This window comes from Varroa jacobsoni, unplaced genomic scaffold, assembly GCF_002532875.2.
Source record: "Varroa jacobsoni isolate VJ856 unplaced genomic scaffold, vjacob_1.0 scaffold_1364, whole genome shotgun sequence".
NCBI classification, from domain to species: domain Eukaryota; kingdom Metazoa; phylum Arthropoda; class Arachnida; order Mesostigmata; family Varroidae; genus Varroa; species Varroa jacobsoni.
Genome location: NW_019214266.1, coordinates 331,520 through 352,879, shown reverse-complemented (window position 1 = coordinate 352,879; position 21,360 = coordinate 331,520). Strand labels below are relative to the sequence as shown.

At 41.1% G+C, this 21,360-nt stretch overlaps 2 protein-coding genes and 1 long non-coding RNA gene across 5 annotated transcripts; 1 reads left to right on the top strand and 2 right to left on the bottom strand.

Annotated features, from left to right (window-relative positions):
- Window positions 1-1,845: 1,845 nt before the first annotated feature.
- On the bottom strand, window positions 1,846-8,174 carry LOC111269218 (leucine-rich PPR motif-containing protein, mitochondrial). Of its 2 annotated transcripts, none has more exons than XM_022848655.2 (4): window positions 7,948-8,174; window positions 6,670-6,866; window positions 6,310-6,467; window positions 1,846-5,809 (listed from the first exon to the last, which is right to left on the bottom strand). In XM_022848655.2, the coding sequence occupies exons 1-4, from the start codon at window positions 8,043-8,045 to the stop codon at window positions 2,372-2,374; spliced, it is 3,891 nt and encodes a 1,296-aa protein (XP_022704390.1). In that variant the 5' UTR covers window positions 8,046-8,174; the 3' UTR covers window positions 1,846-2,371. The 2 variants fall into 2 exon arrangements, with proteins under 2 accessions (XP_022704390.1, XP_022704391.1); XM_022848656.2 differs by having other exon boundaries at window positions 7,384-8,042.
- Window positions 8,175-9,731: 1,557 nt separating this feature from the next.
- Window positions 9,732-16,841, bottom strand: LOC111269200 (leucine-rich PPR motif-containing protein, mitochondrial). 2 transcript variants are annotated; one of them, XM_022848623.2, is made up of 4 exons: window positions 16,595-16,841; window positions 14,792-15,015; window positions 14,168-14,325; window positions 9,732-13,625 (listed from the first exon to the last, which is right to left on the bottom strand). In XM_022848623.2, exons 1-4 carry the CDS (start codon window positions 16,693-16,695, stop codon window positions 10,431-10,433), a joined length of 3,678 nt encoding a protein of 1,225 aa, XP_022704358.1. In that variant the 5' UTR covers window positions 16,696-16,841; the 3' UTR covers window positions 9,732-10,430. The 2 variants fall into 2 exon arrangements, with proteins under 2 accessions (XP_022704358.1, XP_086828129.1); XM_086972003.1 differs by having other exon boundaries at window positions 14,792-14,998; window positions 16,595-16,686.
- LOC111269201 (uncharacterized) lies at window positions 16,156-18,470 on the top strand. Its single transcript, XR_002685644.2, has 4 exons — window positions 16,156-16,507; window positions 16,837-17,018; window positions 17,854-17,907; window positions 18,158-18,470. It is a non-coding gene; the product is annotated as an uncharacterized LOC111269201 (long non-coding RNA).
- Window positions 18,471-21,360: the final 2,890 nt, after the last annotated feature.

Sequence of the window (21,360 nt, the reverse complement as noted above, 5' to 3'; positions counted from 1 at the left end):
GATGTAGAATGGTCCTGTTTCAAATACGTTTCACCTACTTTTTGCTACAATCATTTCCCTGCTCCCTTGACAGATGTAAAGTGAAGACTGTCAAACGACTTCCACTCTACCCTATCGTGACATATACACATGGTGGCAAGTCGCTCAGCTTCCACCATTTGTCTGACTGTTTGCTAAAGCTCTGGCGGGACCACAGTGTCAAAATACGTTTACCAAGGTTCTTTGAAATTTCAACACAGATCCCTTTTCTCTATGGAAGATGGCTCTAAACTGTGTTTCAGTTAAAAAATACCTAAATTTTAAACAAAAAAAGGTACTCTTTTTATTTCAAGGACATTTTTTTGTTTGGACAAGTTCGACGTTTGACTATAATCATTTCCAATTTCTTTAATATTTTGTTCGCCTTTCAATAAAAGCCACGATTTATCCGTAGATTCACATTATATTTTCAATACAATTTAGAATATTCAAAAGCATCGATAATTTTTTAAACTTTGAGCACTCTTCAGCGACTCCTTTTGAGGGTCTTCAAAGGATCTCATAAAAATCAATAACCTTTATGCCGACATCTTTAAAACAGTATCAAAATTTCATTGCGCAGATTGACACACGTTTACAAATCCCCTGACTTTTTATAAACCTGATTGAGTTTGTATGGTAAACGCGCAAAATCGATTCTATAACCACCCTGTATATATGCGAAAGAGAACTATTACATTCATGTCTTGCTAAAGCACATTGCTTTTTTCGCCCGTCACCTCCAAACGAGTAATGTGCATATTATCTACCCTTTCTGTTCCTGGCATGGGTAAAAGGAGATCTGCTCTATATAGACACCGCCCTCATATGTTTGAAGTATTGAGCAAATACATGTTTCGTGGGCTACTCCGACCAGAGCGAATGAACCGTTGATGCTGATGCTATTCAGGAAGTGAGCAATTGTCACTCCTGTTGCCTGAGGACCACGATTCGTACCTAATACATAGTTACAGCTCGAGTCAAATCTAGACATCGTGTATCCTGAGGAAAGCTATTCGCATACATTGCATATACATATATATACATGACAGTCTAGATTGTGTTCGTTGGAGATCGCAGGTATACTGTTTTATTACTTTTTGTTTTATCGACATAACGCTTTTATTGAGGACGCCAGACGCGTGCATCTGTTCATTCAGAGCGGTGTCCTTCCATTAAGTAAACACACCTCGACGAGTTGCGTATTGTAGAAACAACATGAGACGATGGCGTTAGTGGGGCGTGGTGGTCCGCTCGGCGAGACCGATTTCTTGTCTAAAGCATATATACATACGAAGCTTTTGGTTTCCCTTTGACATTGAAAAACTTTGCTTGTGAGTCGTGAAAATCTGAAAGTACCCCGTGGACTTAGCATAAAATTTGTTTCCCCTACATAACGGAGGATAAACATTCAATGAACGTAAAATTGCGCATTCAGATCTACCTCATATTTCGAAAATCAATAGATTTTCGATGTATGTTTGAAGTAAGTATGGTTCACTGAGATGAGGATTTTTTCTGTTGTTTCCTTCGAAGAAACTAATGATAAAAGTTGTGTTGAATAATTAGAGACGTTCACTATGTTCATTTCTTAACGGCAGTCATGAGCGAGGATTAATTTGCGGTGTGGAAATAGCGTGCCTTTGGACCAAAGCCACGGATGTGAGACTCACCTTGTGTGCTCTTCATGCTAGCTTTTACGCGTGACCAACGAATTTTGTTGCCCTATATTTTTATGGATTATTACGTTTTGCGTCCTAGTTGGACTTGTCCATGTTGTCGCTCGAACGCTATATCTATATGTCTATATAACTAAGGAAACCCCTCTGCGAATTTATTTAACGTAGTATATGTTTATTTCGCTATACAAATGTACATCAATCAAATATGTGTATCATTTACCAGCTTTTTACATCGTTTACTTATATAAGCTAAAATAATTAGATCATTTCTTGTCTACAGCCTGCATTATAAAAGATTATAAGGAACTCTATCTGTACGAACATATATAGAAAATAGTGGTGCTCCGTATACAAGGAAATTTCTGAAGCTGTTTGGTGGAGTTCATGTGAATGGCATATTTTGTAAGGCCATTGGCCTAAATATGAATAAATCCGACAACTACGTCCCGCCAGCTTAACAAAGAACTGCCTCAATGACAAGAGAGGAGCGATGCCTACTGAGCAGTGTAAGCATATTTTTCCAGGTTTCTCACCTCTGATTCAAGGTTTTTCCTAGCCTGCGCGACACTGCACTCTGACTGAATGTTCGGTGCATGCTGTGGGTGAGTAACGCAATTTACATTACCGCAAGAGTGAACGTTTTCTAATCAGCTAATGAACAAGTAGTTGACCTAGAAAAGATCAATAAGGCTACTTGTTGGAATAGGAAAATCAACTTCCTTTCCAATATGCGAAAGCTCAGCGGCGAGATTCCTGAGTGATTTGATCTTGCATAGATTAATATCGAGGCCCGCGGAGCTTGCTTTTCTCAATGACGAGTGAGCCTCATCAACACATCCTTTTGACACAAGTACGTCTATATAGTCACTAAGGAAGAGTGCGTACAGCTGTTGCATTGGAGTTGTTGGTTTCAGAAGAGTCAGTAGCCGTTCCAACACCTTTACACTATCCTGGTTTCGCTGTCGAGCTTTGCCAAATAGGATATAATGTTCAAACATACGCGGGAACTCGGCCATGAGGGCCTCTGCCTGTGACAGTTGATCTTCAGCTACGAAACGCAGCCAAAAGTGTATGAGAGTTTGGTAGTTTCCGCCTTCACGCGCGAACCGTTTGGCGTTTTGCAACACACGCAAGTAATTTCTCGGATAATTCTCAATGATAGCGTTGGCCCATTTACCGCTTAAGATTGCCGCCGGCGGAATCGTGTCGAGAATTTCGAGGTACTCATCGCCCCGGTTCGCGTGCTGGTATGCGTTACACAAATGAAAATCTATGGAACAGAGATCACAAAACTCATAATCAAGCAGAGCGCGCAGCAGAGCGATCTGCTCAACCATACCACGTCTCGCCATTTGTGTCAAAACAAAGTTTACAATTTTATACTCACGACCAACCAGGCTAGCCTGGCCACGACCTTGCAGCTCTTGACACATAATGTCGAAGGCCAGCTCAATTCGGCCATCCTCCGTGAGAGCGAGAATGAGCTTGTTTGTACTCTCCACTCGAAATTCTGGACTTACGGATAGTTCCTGTTCGCTAAATTTCAGAACGCCCTCGATTGAATCTTCGGCGGCTCCAAAGACTGGGATCTTCTCGTTAATGTAATCCTTCTCATCTTCACTATCGTTAAGATTTACTGGCGGTTGCTGCTCATCAGAGGTAACAAACGGTGCCTTGTGACCGTCCAATTGTAGTCGGCGAGCCAGATACCTCAACGTGTGCTGGGACAGCACGACATTCTCTTCCTGAGCTCTTGTCCAGAGATCTAAGGCCTTTGCAGTGTTGCCTGTATTGCAATAGCCCCTAATAAGTTGATAGTAAAGCTCTTCCTTATCATAGGGTGTTAGCTGGAGAACTAACTGAACAAATTCTTCGAGAATATCGACATAACCCCTTAACGCAAAGGACCTAGTGATGCGCTTAACTTTGCTGTTTATGACTCGCAAAGGGACCTCGTGCAGTAACTCACGAGCTTTTTCCAGCTGTCCACTATAGCCGTAACACATAGCCAAATCGAAAGTTGTGGCGGCTCTTGTTATCAAGTGCGCGCAAATATCCCTCACGTTAGCAAGTTCTTTTTGGTTGTTGTCGGCTATTAACTGTAGGAATAATTTGTGTCTTAGTGCAAGCAAGTGATAACGGTTGGCGAAATATTTGAATAATCTAATACTGCCATCAGTATCTCCTGATTCCAAAACAGCGTGCATGATCTGCATAACATGTACAAGCCCGACCGATACGAATCCCGCAACGTGCTCCTCCAGTACCTTGATAGCTTCATTCACGCCAAACTTTTCTGTTGTAATTCGTATTAGAAATGCAGCCATTTGCTCCATCGAACTTGAGTTAGTTAAATCGAACACGTGATTACTCAATATAGCTTTTGCCTCACTAAGTTCCCCAATTCTAATGATCGCCGCGGCGAGACCCACCACTCGACGGTCATCGATTTTAAAGTTTGGCAGCTTCAGCGTCTCGAGGTAATACCTGAACGCGGTTTCAGGATCGCCTACATCGACGTAGAGGTCCATAAGTGACGAAAGCAATTTACCAGACAATCTTTGCCCACCGAGCCTTTGTAACATCTGTTCGGCCTTATGAATATCCCGAGCTTGGCAATACCTTAACAGCAAGCAGCTGACGACGTCTCGAGTCGTGGGTTTTGTGGTACTTTTGTTTTTTTCCAGCTCGTTAAGATGGTCTTCCAACTCGCTCAGGGTCATTATCCTGGTAGGCCGTGAAGCTGACCGCAGCATTTTATCTAAAGCAGTCCCACCAAATGGAATTTCTTGGTTTCTCTTCATTCGTGATTTGCGAGGCGTCCCTTTAACTTTTAACTTTGCTCTAGAGTTGATTGTGAGAACTGCCGTATCGAACATTTCGTTGTCCACGGCCTTAAGAAAATCGCCTATAGGGTCTGCCCTGTGAACCCTTTCAGCGTCACAGCCCATTTGAAAATCAAACACTTTCTGAAGGACCTCAACGCACAGGTCGATATTGGCTGGCGTAGCAGCCTCACCTGCAAACGTTGCCAAATACATACTCAGATCGCACTTATAGGCGTCGATTACGGCAAGGCATTTCTCTACTTCGCCTTCACTGAGCATACGCTTTGCCACTGCATTCACGCATATCGAAAGAATGCAACCACAGTTGACCAGTCGGTTCACGACGCTCTCTGGAGAGTCACAGTCAACTCGTGGCAGGACGAAGTCCAGCAAAAGCTCGTTGGTAATCGGGACTTTCATTTTTATCATGGTCCGGACAGTATCGTAGATTTCAACGTCGTTCGTCGTCTTACACAGTAGAGGGTAAAAGAAATGCGGTCGAAAATTGTAGCCCAGTTGAGGCATGAGGACCAGGAACCGTAAAGCGGTTTCACGATCGCTAAACCGCAGCGCCATTTCCACGGCTAATAAGAGACCCGCGCTATTCAAATGCTTTGTTTTAAGCTCTTGACATACGCTGACTACATCATCTAGCGGTAGCCCTGAGCGAATCATTTGCCTAATGAAAAACGCGCCATACGGCTTTTTCGAGGGATTAAATGGTAGTTTGTAAAGTATCACCCGGGCAGCCTCAAGCCGTTTGAGCGACAACAGTTCAAGACACGTGTTGACGATGTCCTCTACAAAGCCTGTAGTTAGTGGCATTTTGTTAATCACCGCGGCCATTGACTTGATGTCGTCGTTTAAAGCAAACGCCTTTGCGATGCGCAGGATCTGATCATCCGATAGCGAGCGTCCGTCAATAGTCTGAAGTGCTCTCTCACCACATCCCTTCTCGACTAGACTGCACGCAAGAACCGTGTACGTTTCGGCAGTGGGCCCCAATTCAACACTGTGCATTATTTCCATGACTTTTCGGGCAGCTGCTTCATCGTCTGCAAGCAGATGCCCCTTGACGAGTGCGTTGAATACGCGTTCGGATACGGGCAGTTGTTCCTCGATCATTAATTCATGCATTTCATTAGCAGACTTCGTTTCGCCCATATCGCAAAAACGCTGAATAAGCTTCTGATACGTCACACGATTCGGTGCGATATTAGCGTCTCTCAACATGTCGAGAAATGTGTGTGGATCGAAAGATGTTCCATTTTCGAGATAGATCTGTGTAACCAAAAAATGAGCACATAGTCAACATGGATGTTTGCGAGGCGACCCCTATAGTTCATTAGATCATTCTCGTTAATGCTACTAGCTAATTAATAGCTTAGCGAAGATACGCAACGGATATATAAGCAAGATAGAGTGTCAAATCTAACGAAGATCCATATATGTATAAAACTCAGGATGGCTTAATCTGCCCAAAGTTTTATATTCACCAAACAATTAAAGAAATGGTCAAAGTGAATCACTGATCAAAAAAATAAAAACTTCGAAAGTGTGGGACCAGAAAAAATTGAAACGAAGAAAAAATCACATGTTTGCGCATAAAAGCGCGTCCGTTATTGTGAGTTCGGTTGTTGTTCGACATTATCTTGTAACTGATTTGGTTTAATCACATCCTGAGCATATACTCTACTTGACGCATTGCTTAACAACGAAGAAGTCTACGAAGAAAATTTACGGTTGAACTGGGAATTTAACAAAACCCGTACAATTTTTACCTGTAACAAGGCGTTATAATGCGAGATGTCGAGTCTTTGAGGATCAGCAAGATTCCATACGGTATCTGTTAACGATTTGCGGTCCACTGGTGACAACTGCCGGAGATACTCGCCCGTCAAGCGAAGCAACTGGGCCATGTTTGCCGGACTGACGTTACCTACAGATTTACTCATAGATTATAGAGAAAGCGAGGTGAAGTCTATTAATGAGAGGTAAAAACATAGTTTTCAACATAATTTCAAAGCGTTTGCTTAATCGATTAGTTATAGCCGAAGGAGAAGGTCGTAATCACCTTTTTAGGTCCCGAACTACCCATGACTGCAACAAAATCAGCTTTATTAATACTACTAGCAACAGACCTTGTTGCAACTGCGCGAGTTCAATTACGTGATCCAGACTTCGCAAACTGACACGGCCTGTTCGCCGAACGGATCCATCTATTTGCGTGAGTTCCTGATGGAGCTGATTGGCAGGGTCCTGGAATCTAGAGCCGGAGGCATCAACGAAGTTTTGCCGCGTCTGAAGATTAGCTGTCATCACAGAAAATGCACATTGCCTGCGATACGCACGCGAAAATGTCTGAGTTCACTAGCGGCTATAAGTTCGGTGCCGATCTCGCCACGTAGGTGTGTAACATTTTTTTTAATAAAATTACTTCAGTTACTAAGTTCAGCCTTATGTTTACAGTTATGTACATATTATTACGGCCCATATTTCGTTTATTTAGTTACATCTGTCGTATATGTCAGCGTACTCAAAATATCGTGTACTCGAAGTTAAGTTACAGCCATTATTGCCCAAAAGATTTCGTTCTTATATAAAGAGAGCAATAGTGCCTGAATTAGTTTTTCATCCAGTAAAATTATTCCGTATCTCAATCTGTACCCGCCGCAGCGTCACGGAAGCGAGAGAAATAGCTAACGCTTTCTTTGGGCTTTTAGTTTTTTGCATTTATCGGACCAAACACATGCAACAGGTACCGCGCGTACTAAATTTTACACAGTTACACAGCATAGCGTCAGAAATCAAGCAACCTTAATCACTATTCAGTGGCATCGTTACCATACTATTACCAATTCGCCTATATCCCTCCCTTTAGTTTCAAGGGACAGAAATAAGTTTGGTAATTTACGTAGACGTTGAGTGTATACTGTTGCTCGAAGAGCAGCACAAAAGCGATCCGCACATGAAGGAATAGGTCGATACCAGGATTAAAGTTTTCGATGACTTAGGTGCAAAACCGGCATTAACGAATCTGTCAATCTTGTTACCTGAACGTCACGTTACACCGCTCGTTTAATAACGGGATGAAAATATTTCTGGTTTGTTTTTGTCATCAAATACAACCTATCGTGACTTCGAACTCGGCGACTCGCGCTGCAGCCATTCCGAAATTCTTCGGTTTGCCGAGCTGGGAGTCGTCGACAATACCGGCCACAATGGCAGTCTAGCAGACGAACGAGGTTCAGAACTAAATAACTCATGAAATTTCGGTATGTGCAGCTGTTTATGGGATAGATCCTGTAGGGTATTAGAGTGTTGGCAATAAACAGAAGGGAACTCCTGTGTGGGTTCGGCCTGACGGGGAAAGACATTTGTCGATGCAGCCAATTGATGGGTGCGTGAAAGAACCATACCTTGCCGAAGATCTCACGCAGTTGAGAATAACCGTTTGATGCTGAATAAGACGTTGAGTCCTTTTATAAATTGGTGAACTTGAACACAATAGACGCATCGCCCCAAACGGCAAGCGCGCCTTCAGACAAGCAGCGTGAAATTCTCGTCGTCCAGTGGCTCAAATCTTTGAACTCAATAAAATCGAATGCAGATTTTCGATGTTTATTTCTTTCTAGTGTATGCATTCACATTACCGGCTATGTTATGCATGTGCCTAGCAGACGACGCTCGGCGGAGTGGCTTTTGGCTCCGCCCAACAAGAAGGGTTTTTCGCGCACTAAAAGAGGACCCATCGATTCCAAAAACTTTAACCGTACTTCGCGTTCCAAATTTAATGGCCCTGTGGCTCAGCCGGTCGATGCATAATATTATACTGTTTAATAGAGTGACATCTGAACGCTTATTGTGCCGTGGAAATACTTCTATGTATGTCTAATGTTCAAATCATTTTGCCAGAAAGTCTGCAACAGCCTAATCAATTCATTTTCGTGTGAAAAAAATTATCACTTTTAGTACTAATTGAGTGCTGAAAAAAATTCTTCGTCAATATTCATATAGATTTTTAAAACAGTGTGGAGGCCTCAACAATCGGAGTATTTTCCGTTATGGTCTACGGTTCCGTCTTACTTGTTAGATGGCTTACAACAGGATTAGTGGCTCTGTCAGGATAACACAATCGTAAACCCAGCTTTGCACTCCTTTGAATATCGAAAATTACACTCCAGTCGATAGACTTTGCATTTACTTGGCACCGAACATACAAAATAGACCTTACTGATGTAAAACTTATAGACCGACTTCAAGGGGGTTCCCCGCATCCTCGAAGTCCCGTTGGGGTTAGAATCTGCATAAACCAAACTTAGTTTTTCACACCACTAACCCGTTTCCTCCTTTATTAAATTGCTCAACTTAATTAGTTGACATTTACAACACTTGAAAATAACCATTCCAAACGATTTGGAAAGTCATCGTGAATTTTAACGGGCATAGAAGAGAACGTTTCTTTATAAATGTCTCACTGATTTGCGGTCAATACATGATAAACTTGGCTTGACAACATAAATTGGAAGGAAAAGTATAAATAAAAGCCGTATGAACCCTACCATATTTACCACTGGGTAAGTATTGCTGGGTTACTACCTATAATGCAACAAAAATGAATATGCGAAGAATCATTTCGTTCGAAAAGGAGGTTCGTGACATAATCTTCAGATAGCCGACACAGCAGAACCAAAAATCGTGTTATTACATGCGTGTACCGTACAATTGCATTAATCTACCTTTTGGCTACCATTTTTCACATTAATTAAAAGCTTTCGAAAGGCCCAATATAGCAGCAAGAAGACCTAACCGCATGACTATGACAATTACTGGATATGTCGCTTGCCCATGCGAAATAATCAATCTTTCATCTAGAAAAATCTTCTTATCATTACAGGTTCAATCATAAAATTATGTGACCTTAATCAATATCTAAACGTTTTATTTCAAATTTATATAAATTAAAATAGAATCCTTTGATGCTTGTTCAGCACATGGTACATCACCATACACATTATACTATAGATTTATCTCTATTTTATTTTATTTATATACACAAACGTACATAAGCTAAAGATAATTATCAACGTATATATATATATATATATGTATATATACTTTGAAAATTTTATCGCATGGTTAAGGATGGCATGCATTCTAAGGGGCGAATCTCTTCAAGAAGAACGGATGGAAAAACACAAAATTTCCGCTTGACAGGTTTCTTTACTTTCCGGAACGGAAACGCGGGAAACGGACCCGCTGATAACAACAGTAAGCCGATCCAATGTTTGTTGTTGGTGTTGACAATGTTTTTTCGATACTAGACACACGATAAAATCATCAAGGCGCTGATACTGTATGTTTCTAGTTCTAAAAGACGAACTAGCGGTATATACATTCGGGACTAAGCACCGTTTCAGAATTGTTAACAAGAGCTAACAGAAGTATCCATGAGATTCCGCAATCTCAACTAGGCTCTTTCATCACTAAATATTGTCAAACAGTTAAAACTAGTTTCATTCATTTATTCATTTAAGTTAATTAATAAACTTATATGAATGAATGTTAAAGTTTTAAAGTACTGTCGTATTAAAGCAAGCGCTTCCTTACTTACAGAGATTACCGGTTGACCTGCAACATCGAGCAAGAAATATCTGCGTATGTATATATCATCCCTCAACTACCCATCGATAATTGTCCCATATTGCTCTCAAATGTGACAACAGCAAAAACTATATGAATTACTTCAATTGCCATACCCTAACTAATATACAAGTTTACACCACACGTAACTCTATTGACCACGACGAACGCCTAACCCATTGCAAGCCTTATTAAGCTGATGCGAAACGAACCCGTTTTTCTAACTTTAAGGTTTTTACGTAAGTTGTTCCGAATCTTGCTATTGGTTTCTGACCACGCCTATATGCGCACACAGCTCTTTTGAGGCGATGTTTTTGAGAAGGTTCAATATTCGTTCAGACATTATGTCATTGCCTATTCTACGAACTCGATTAAGTACTTGTATGACAAAGAGATTCTGCTTAAGCATCCCCGGAAATTCAGTCAAGAGTACTTCTGCTTTCGAGTAGTCGCCATCGGCGAAAAAACGAGTGCAGAGTGCGTTCGATATCGAATAGTTTCCACCGTCCCGAACAAATCGTCTGGCATTGTGTAAAAGACGATCAACATCTTCAGGATATACTTTAAGCACTTCTTCAATCCAGTTAACGGAGACTGAGCTTGTAGCCGGCAGCCTGTCAAGAATATCAAAAAACTCGTAGGAACGCCCAGCAAATACATAAGCACTAGACAGTAACTGGTCAATATTATATAGCTTGTAAAGGTTGTCCTCGAGCACTTCTCGTAACGAAGCAATCTCATCGATCATGCCGCGCTGCGCCAGTCTCGTTAGAAAAAACCGCGTCATCCTCGGCGGGACGTACGGATCACTTGGTGCACGGTTTTGCATCATTCGTCTGAAAATTCTGAACGCTTCATCAAGCTGATCATCATTTGCAAGCGCGAAAATTAGCGAGGTTTCCTCTTTGACTGTTAAAAGCTCGCCTCTCGACAGTATCTGCTTTCGAAACTCAAGAGCATCGTTGGTTGAGCTCTTGAGCGCCACGGCAAACGGTGTCAAGCTAGTAGAGTCAATGTCAGTGTTCAGCGTGGATGCAACGTTCTCGGATGGTATTACAAATGGAACGTCGAACCCACTACACTCCAGTGCGCGTCCTAAATACAGAAGCGTTCGATTGGAAAGAACGACATTTTCCTCTTGAGCTTGAATCCATAGCTCCAATGCTTCAGCCATGTACCCGACCCGCACATAACCGCGCATGAGTAGATAGTAAAGCGTATCTTGGTCCTCGTACAGCTCACCCAGCAACTTAACATGCGCCTCGAGCTCACGCAGCTGTTTCTTAGTAGCCAGTAGTTCACAATGGTATTCGATTTTCTGCTGCATATGGTCCAGTGGAAGGGTCTGCAATATTTCGCGAGCTTTTTCAAATTGCCCCTCCGAGATGTACGACGAAGCTAGCGAGAATTGTACTGCGTGTTTAGAGTGTATCTTTGATACTGCGTCAATAACGTTATCTAGCATTTCGGTTTTGTTTTCGATCAGAAGTTTCCGAATCATTTCAATGTAATGAGGTGTAACCTTGTACCGAGCTACAATATCCATAAATAGCGCATAACATGCATCGGCGTCTCGATTTTCCAGGACAGACTTCATGATCGGACTCAGAACCGTGGTAGTGACAGCTGTAAAATTAATTACGTAATCGCGAACCATCGTTAGGGCTTCTTCTACGCCGCATCTCTCGACGGCAGTGGTGATCAGATATTTGGCTGGCCCTTGCATCCGACAGGAAGCCCCATTAAATATATGCCGGTTCAATATACTCTTAGCTACAACAATATTTCCATTTTGAATAACAAAGGAGGCTAGGCTGACTATTCTAGAGTCTTCGATATAGAACCCAGGACGCTTTAAACCTTGCTGATAAAATTTCAAGGCGCCACGGAGGTCGTTTTTGTAGATGCTTAAATCGATGAGCGTAGTCAACTCTGAGACAAAGAGTTTTTGACCGCCAAGTTTCCGTAGTATTTCGTCGGTCTTACCGACGTCCCGTATTCGACAATAGCCTATGAGTAATTTGCAGAGCACGCCTCGAGTACGCATGTTCTTGTGTTCAAGATTATCGAGCTCGTTTTCCAGCTCGTTCAAGGTCATCTGCGTTTTAGGAGAGTTACAAGCTTTCAGTAATCGTTCGTCCTCAAGGGCGCTGTCTAGTAGATGTGTATAGAGAGCTCGATTGATTCTTAAGTCTTCCTTGCTGATCGCGGCAATGGCCGTTTTCAGTAAGCCTTGAGGGACTGCGGAAAGAAATTCGCAAACGGGATCAAGCGTATCTGACACCCGATCCGTTGGCTGGTTAACGATTTCTTTGAGCACTTTAACACATTGTGCGATGTTCTCTACATTAGCGACCTCACCAGCAAGAACCGCCACGCTAGCATTGAGGATACACTTATGTTTAGCTAAAACTTCGAGGCACTTTTCCACCTTCCGATTAGCCAGTAAGTACTTGACTAGCGCGTAGACACATTTAGAACGGGAGCAGCCCGTTTGTAGGGTCCGTTCAATAACTTGCCCTGGCTGGTCAACGTTGAGCTTGGGTAAGACATAATTAACAAGCATCTCCTCGGTTACTGGTAGACCCAGCCGTACTACTGAGCGTATAGTGTCAAAAACTTCGCATTCGTTTTGAGCCTTGCAGACGATAGGATAAAAGAAATGCCCTCGTAAAGGAACGCCCCACAGAGGCATTAGTTTAAGGTAGTCAAACATAGTGCGACGATCACTGTATTTAAGAGCGGTTTCAACAGCTTTTACGAACCCCGACTGACTGACTCCCTTATCTTTCAACTCATAACAGAAGTTCATGACGTCTGTTACCGCCACGTGCGATCTGACCATCTGTGAAATTAACGAGTTACTTTGTTCTTGCAGGCTTGAATCGACCGGAATTTTGTCGAAGAGAATGCGGAAAACATTGAGTTTCTTGAGCGAGATCATATCCAGACATGAATTAATCGTATCTCGTGTGTAGCCAATATGCTGTGGCATCTTATCAAGCACACGTTTCATTGACTCAGTGTCGTTTCGCATTGCGAAGGCTTCCGCAATAAGGAGAATCTGCTCGTCTGATAAAGAACGGCCCTCGATGGCCTCTAGCGCTTTGTCTGTGTATCCTTTTTCGATGAAACTCCGAGCTAAATCGGTGTACGTTTCGTTCGTCGGGGGCGTTTTCTCAGACCTAGCCATATAGTCGATGACTTTGCGAGCGGATATTTCATCTCCCGCGAGAACATGCCCCTTAACTAAAGCGTTTAAGACACATTCTGATTCAGGTAGTTCTTCATTCTTCATGAGTTCATAAATCATCTTGGCACCACCGAGATCGGCCGAATCGCAGTACCGTTGTAATAGCCTCTGATATGTTATATAGTTGGGCGTAAGGCTACTTTCGTTCAGGGTCTCAAGAAACGCCAGCGGATCGAATAGTGTCCCATTTTCGAGATATACCTGTGGAAAAAAGGCCCAAATGATAAGAAATTACACGCAATTAGAACAAAGTTTATAAACGATTCCTCATATACTCAGTAAATATGCGTACACACCGCACATAAAAATAAAACAAATCGAGAATATTGTTTATGATAGTAAAAAGTATTCAATCGTAACATCACCAAATGGCTTCAATTGTGTCAAGGCTAGATGCCCCCATACAAGCATTCGCTATACGATTTTAATATAAAAGAAAAAAAAAAAAACGATATATCTAAAAAGCTATCATGGTTAGACCAAATAGTTTGAAACTCAAGTTTTTGAGTATATTCAAGACAGTCAAATTCAAGTTACACTCCGTCTGCAACATGATACACTGACAACTTTACCACTGTTTTCAAGCTGGTCAAATGGCTATAGACGCAACTGATACGCAGAATCATTAAAAGTACGATAGTTCATTGCTTTTGAATTAAATTTATACACAAAAGTAAATATAAATCCCTTTTACATTATTGCCCTTTTTGTATCCCCCCTGTATTCGGAAATGAAAGACCAACCTGCAGTAGTACATTATAGTGCGAGATGTCGAGGCTTCCGTGATCGGCAAGGCTCCATACAACTTCTGTCAACTCCATACGAACATCTGGCGGAAGCTGTCGAAGAAACCTGCCAGTAAATCGTAGAATCTGAACCATCGTGGTATTTTCTAAGCTTGCTGAACGTCGCACGAATAAAGCAAAAAGGACGAAAGAAAACAGTATAATAAAGCCTCAGGAAAAGTCAGCGAGTGACCTTATTCGTACCGTAATGTGTCCAATTGATCTTCGATAGCATGAACCTGGGACGCTGTTTACTAACCTTTCTCTCACACATAATATTCTAGGGCATGTGAACTCTGTTAAATAAAGCAGAGTCGATTCGGTCCAAATTCTCTTTGGAACAGCTATTTCACATGGGAAGTGCGAGTCTTTTTCAAACTAAGATAAAAAAAAAAACAGGTAAACTAGGTCGGCGCTAATACGATTATAAAATATTGGCTCAAGACTTACACTACAGAGACAAATACTTTTATATACCTCTGGTGTGCAAAAAAAAATAAAAAAAAAAAACAACTAAAAAAAACCGTTCCCACATTATTAATATCTTGAAAAAAAAAATACATATTTGTCTAAGGTACAAACCGTGCTGTTCGCATTTTGCCATTTCAATGGCATCGCACAGAGTGGCCATCCTAACTCGGCGCAGCCGTTGGACCTCTTGCTTCATTCGATCAACCATAATTTCCAGTTTCTTCCCGCCGCTCCCTGCTCTGGCCTTCGGCTTTGAGGCGAAGGCAAGTTGACTTCGCGCTAGAAAACCTGAGGCCGCAGGGGGTGCTGCCGCCGTTACTGCATTGAAACAATACCTAGGGTTAAAACCAAATATGAGTATATTGCAATAATTGTTTTCTTTAGAATCTCATGAATCAATCACAGTTTCAACAAGTCCACAAGTCCTAAACAAGATCGACATGTTTAGTTAGACGGTATGTGGTGAACGATGGTGTTATAATAAACGGTAAATTGGACAGCTGCTGTAATTGTGGAGTACACGTACACACACGCACATACCTTTACCGCAATACGCGAAATACTACTTGTAGTTGAATAAAAAAAAAAAAAAAAAAAAAAACGATTTCCACTAAAAGGGCTTCTGGCTTGCGGAGGGAGGGGGTGGTCGACAGGAACGGTATACCTAACAAGTATGCGTTTCGCGTTGGCTGCATAGAAACAGCTGTCGCTCAATGGATCGACGTAGTGACGTTAAACAAACAACTTTGGTAAGCGCAAGCGTGTCGAAAATCGGAGACTAGAGTGTATTTCCTAAGGCTAGGTGTTCTATAAGGGTTATATTTGCAGGGCTACTGTGAGTGCAAGGAGATTCTCTCAGAGTATCTTTACAGTATATCATGCATCAAGTTTTTGACGGCGATTATCTGTGCCGAGGAGAAGTTTTAGTTCAGCAGTAAAAAAAAAGTACATCCAGCTTGTAACTTTTCATTCACGCGCCCTTTGCTGGCCAGGCCCAAAACGTCACATGAAATCACCCCGTAAATTACGATAACTTGATTATGTTAGCTTGATTGTTGCTATACTGTTCATACATTTTGCAAGGTAAAGAGATTTAGTCAGACGTACTACTGCAGTGATTTGCGGATACTGCGAGAAGAACTTAACACAATTGTTTAATTAATCATTCACTTAATTAATTAGTAACATCACCATAAACGTATTAACTAAAGTTCTAATATTGGAAAATAGAAAGTGGAGCTTTATAAATTAATAATATATGGTATTTAACTTGAATTTAATAAATGAAATACCTTCTTCTGTATAATATAATCTGTAATAAAAAATGCATCACATTTAACTAGTGATGCTTCTAAAGTGTCTCTCGACAGAGACTTTTTGTCACTTAGGCAAAAAACTTGGGCAAAAGTACAACAGAAAGCATATATATATATTATATAGTTTTTTTTGTAGAATTATTTTTTCGAATTTCTTTTTTGTAGAGAGGCTAAGTATCCTACTCATGAGGTTTACCTAAAGAGAAACGAGAATTAACCGCTAAATAAACACAGGGGTTACAGCTCAAGCACTAATTAAGGGAAGCGAACGAACGGGATTATGCGTCGATTATATATATACCGTACACCTAGTCCGATCAGGGTATTCTGGGAATGGATTTTTGCAGCAGCAGCATCTCCACCATTGTCTGATTACGACGATACCAAATTCATCTAATGTTGAATGGTGTCAACACTGTTACTGATGAGCAATGCGTTCCTTAGGCCTTTCGACCCGCCGAAATCATCGAGCGCGCCTTCGCTAGTTCTATCTGCCTTTGCACGCCCCAAGGTAAATAAGAAAAACTCACGTTTGGTTTATAAATAAAAAAAACAACATGAGTATTATTTACAGCGAGTTCTATTAGCGAAAACATACCTCGCTGAGGCTCGTACACGATGAGCGACACGAACTGTTCTGTGGTAAATTGATCTATGTACCTTGCTCGACACCTGGTCAGCTAACCCTAGCATTAGCATGACTAACCACTTTGCCTAGCTACAGGTGGCAAACCCAGGCCGCAGGCAGGAAAGCGGGTAAAAAATACTTTCAGATAGAGTAACTGTAAACAGCAGTTCTTTTTTGTTATTGTTTTCATGTGCTTTCGCTGTCGATCGTAGCTACTGGATACTCGGTGCGAACTGTTTTCCACACGATGATTGCGGGAGAAGCTTCGCTTTGGCTTAATAGAAGCCTGAGCTGAATTGTAGAAATGTCTACGGCTCAGCCCAGTAACGCTGTGAAAACCAGCAGTCACAACATAAGCACAGCGTTCATCGTCTCACGCACGTCAACCAAGCACGTAAAGAGATATAGCGGTATCCCGCACTTTGCTTCAGATAGTAAAATAACTCCAAATATGATGTGTATATATGATAGTTCTTAATAAAATACTGAGTGTTTTTTTTTAAATACAAATATATAGTGACCGGACTATTATCCAGCAGGATCTATATATGCTGTGGTTAGATAAATGTAATTTAGAGGTGATTCGTTGTGGGGTAGAAAATTGAAACGGATGCTTCTTTGTGATGTTTGACATTGAACGAATTTTTGATAAAGCCTTCCATGCTGTATGATATGTATATACTGGCGACGACCAATCGACGTTATGATGAGCGGTGCCGATGTAGCGCATGTGGGAACAGTTTTTTTTTGGAGACAATATTAACAAAGAACAAAAATAAAATCGACAAAGAAGTTGTTGTAATTTTTAACGGAGGGTACGCTGTCGCCTATTATTCGATATCTCGCCAATAATTACTGAAGGAGTATGTTGAAAATTGTAGAAATTCGACGAATTGGGCTCGTATCATTGAACAGCTGAGAAAACGTATCTATCAGTGACAATGATAACAACACATTTTTCTTGGTGTCCAAAAAAATATTGTTGCTGAACTCAATATATGGATATAAATGTGATGACCCTACAATTGAATAAACTTGATAATACGTAAGGTATTCTGGGTTCCAAATCAGACGTAGATATGGGTCGTCTGATGTGGGTGGCCAACTGCTAGCAAAAAATGCTATACGTGAATTTTTGAAACATTTATAAAGATATGAGCCTTATGCGGTTTCTCGTTCAATGTGACTCTCGCGGTGAATTGACATTTCGTTTCGTATTTTTTTTACAGATATTATTGCAGCAGTGTGTAGAAGGCGTTCTAGTTTGTCATCGACTATGTTTTGTGAGTAGTGGAATAGGCTCGTAAAGTGGGTAGATCAAATTTAAAACAAGAAAGCCGGCTAGTATAGCCCACCTATCGGTATATATATTCTCCTTATAAATCCATAACTTAATAATTGAAAAAATTCTAACCTCTAATGAAAGTAGTTATTACGTAGAAATTGCGAAGCGAAATGTGTCCCCATTTTGTATCAAATTTCTGTAATTCCCTTAATTATGAAACGTTTCTAACTGTTGGTAATTTTCTGCAGATTTTCTGCAAACAGTTTTCTGCAAGGACAAACCAGCAGTCACACAACGGTCGATAATACCTGGTTTCTGACGATACAGCAAAGAATCACACTTGAAATAGCTTGACAAAGCCTAATAATTGCTAAACATACCTTCACCTAGAGTACACCGATCTCTGCGGACAATGATCGTGACCATTTTCGAAACGTCACTACGTGAGTTTCAATACGTTTCAACTACTCACCTCAATATTATCATACATTTTTCACCGATTTTTATGATAGCTTCAGTTTCAATCTGTCGCAAATAAAGTAAGCAGTTATTTTTTCTCGATATTTCTCGGTTTATTCACCATATTTAAGTGTGTATTTATTTTGGTGTCAAACTTCATTAAGCGACGACTACTACTATTGTTGGAAATCATGTTTCTTCTATTTCAGATGCTTTCCCTAATAGTGATTCCTTATCGCCATGCCTATCCGGCTGTAACTTGCTACTAATCTGTATGTATCCTCCCTTTTCAATGGCAGTACTAGTCGTTTGCAAGGTACCGGTCGACATGGCCCGAAAGGAAAATCTAACCAAGTCGATGCTTGATTTCGATTCACGTACCTGGCTTGGCTACCATGGCCTATTAAGCTTGTTTCAAGGAGACACGAGTATGCCGCTAATAAAGCCCACCTCCTTCAAATTTATGACTGCGTTGGTAATGCGTTAGGTGACGCTTTCACAGAACAGCCAGCATTGATAGTATTACGCATGGCATCCACAAGCGTAGGTGTTTTCCAGTGGCGTCAATGGTACCCAGCGCACTGAAAGCGCCAACTTCGTTTTGTGCGTTACATGTCACAGGGTGGAAGAGACGCTCCCGTGAAAAGTAAATCCCTTGCAGTATGGGCTTAATATATTCATATAATGGTATTTTAATTACCGGAGCGTATAGCCGTCTCGAAGGAGATTATTACGGCGTACCCATAATCGTTTCGATTTGACAGTTACTGGCGAAACTATTTTACTTCGACGGTTGCTAGGCCCTATTTTACGAACAAAGCTATTTCCTAGTAAACTTTCGCATTATTCAGACATAATCGGGAAGGGTTCAAAGACAGCTTGGGCTATATTGAATTTCCTGAAAACAAACAACTAAAGGCACAAGTTCGTAGTGTCGTGTATTCTTTGGGCTATCCGAATGATATGCTCCCAAGAACGGCCTTGACAAATACAGTTTCATCATTCACTGCAAGCGTTTCTCCATCTGCCAAAAGACGCTCATTGAAGATTTTGACCGCCTTGTGAATACCGCCCGTCTCGATCAAGCGACGGGCTAACACTGGCTAGGTTTCGTCTGATAGCGTTAGCTGCTTCAACGACTTTAAGGGTCGCCTGCTTACAACCATGTCGTCCAGCTCGCACAAACGCTGGCTTAGAATCTGATACGTGACTCAATCTGGATCGACACCACTTTAACTTAAAATTTTAAAAAACTCTTCTAACTTGAACATTGTTCCAATGTTAGGGTAGTGCTATGATCAGATAAAACAACAGGAAATTAGATGAGAATCATCTCTGCTCATGCATGCCTGCCTTACTAGCTGAACACTAATCAAGTCTAACATATGTATATTACAATGTCTACATGAAAGAGAAACGCACCCGTTTTGTATGTACGATGTAAAACATTTACGTATTGCAGATACCCAGTACAATTTTACCTGTAACGGGACGTTATAATTGGCGATGTCGAACTACTAACCTTCTGCAAGGTTCCATACAGGCTCGGTTAGTATGCCTTTAGGTGCGATTAGTATCTGTTTTTCGGTAAACATTTCGGGAAAAGTTGTCCTGTCCACCGCAGCACCGGAATCATTTGATATGAATAAAAACTGCCTGAAAATAAAAAAAATACACTTACAACGAATACAGCCATTATAAATAAGAATGATAACGTTTAAAATAAAAAACATTGTGTTAGTTTAGAGACACAAAGTTACTATTTGGTGAGATGAATTTGGTATGAGTAAAAGGTATTGGTAAATAAGGAAACATACAACTATACGAATTAAATGAAGAACGCCGTTTCTTTCATTTTTATTGATAATATTAAGTTACTAACAAGTCCTCAGAATCATGAGTCCGCTGAATTTCCAAAAACGTCTAAATGCCCATTAATCATCATCGTCATTGAAGGTAAAATCTGCCTACGCAGCACGCTACATAATTGGTGAGCTTGAATTGTGTTTTCGAATTAGGATAGCGTGACGCGGCTTGTTATCCGAATAACCTGGTGCAATTCTAAGGGCATTTATCCAGTGAGATATAGGTCAGTGTTGGCCTGCAGCTAGATATTGTAGGCTTCAGCAGCTATAACCTTCACATTCAAGGGGCATAAATACATGTTTACTGCGTAAATTTGTGGCCGGCGGTATCCTTGTCGTCAACGGTCACAAATTCGAACCAAATCCTTAACCAGAGAAGACCACTAATATTAGGAGTAAATGATATAATACGAATAAGCTGTTCTAAATTTTTTCTTTATTAAGTCTTGTTTTGAGGCGGAGGAACATATCGGATGTTAGCATCATTTTGACCAACGGGTTTCATGGACCTTTAGGACCCTAGAACACTGTCGGTGAGTTACTATGTAAATGCGTTGAAGAACTCTACCAGTATTTCAGTATCGTACACCTATTTTCTTCCTGTGATCGGTCATGTTAGTTAATGTTCGCTAAACTATGGCCGACATCAATCAAGTATAATCTTTATATAGTATGCTATAGACTTGCTTCACCGACAAGGGCTTTATTGAAGGCTAGTTTTATTTGGCTTGCGTTGTTCGTGTTTGCTTATAAAACCGGGAATTGCAATACCTGTTCTAAATTTGTGTCAAATACGTGTTGGCTGGAACAGTTTCTTTCTTTCCAACCCTAGACCCTAAGTGTATGTACATCTAATAGAAGAATCCGCCATCTTGAAACACAAGACAATTCTGTTCTGCTTCGAAACAAGTGCACACACACAATATTGTACCGTTGACCGTTCGAATTTTCCGTCAAGTGTTAAGATCGCTAGGTAAGTATGGCTTAAGACGATTGATTCCTGTCAACACAAAACGATAAGCTCGGATTCGAAGAGAGACCACAGCTTGCTCATAAGTTTAATAGACATGCACGTAACTACTGCACTATCTCGAATTGTCAAACAATTGGCTCCAGGTGTGGAGTCC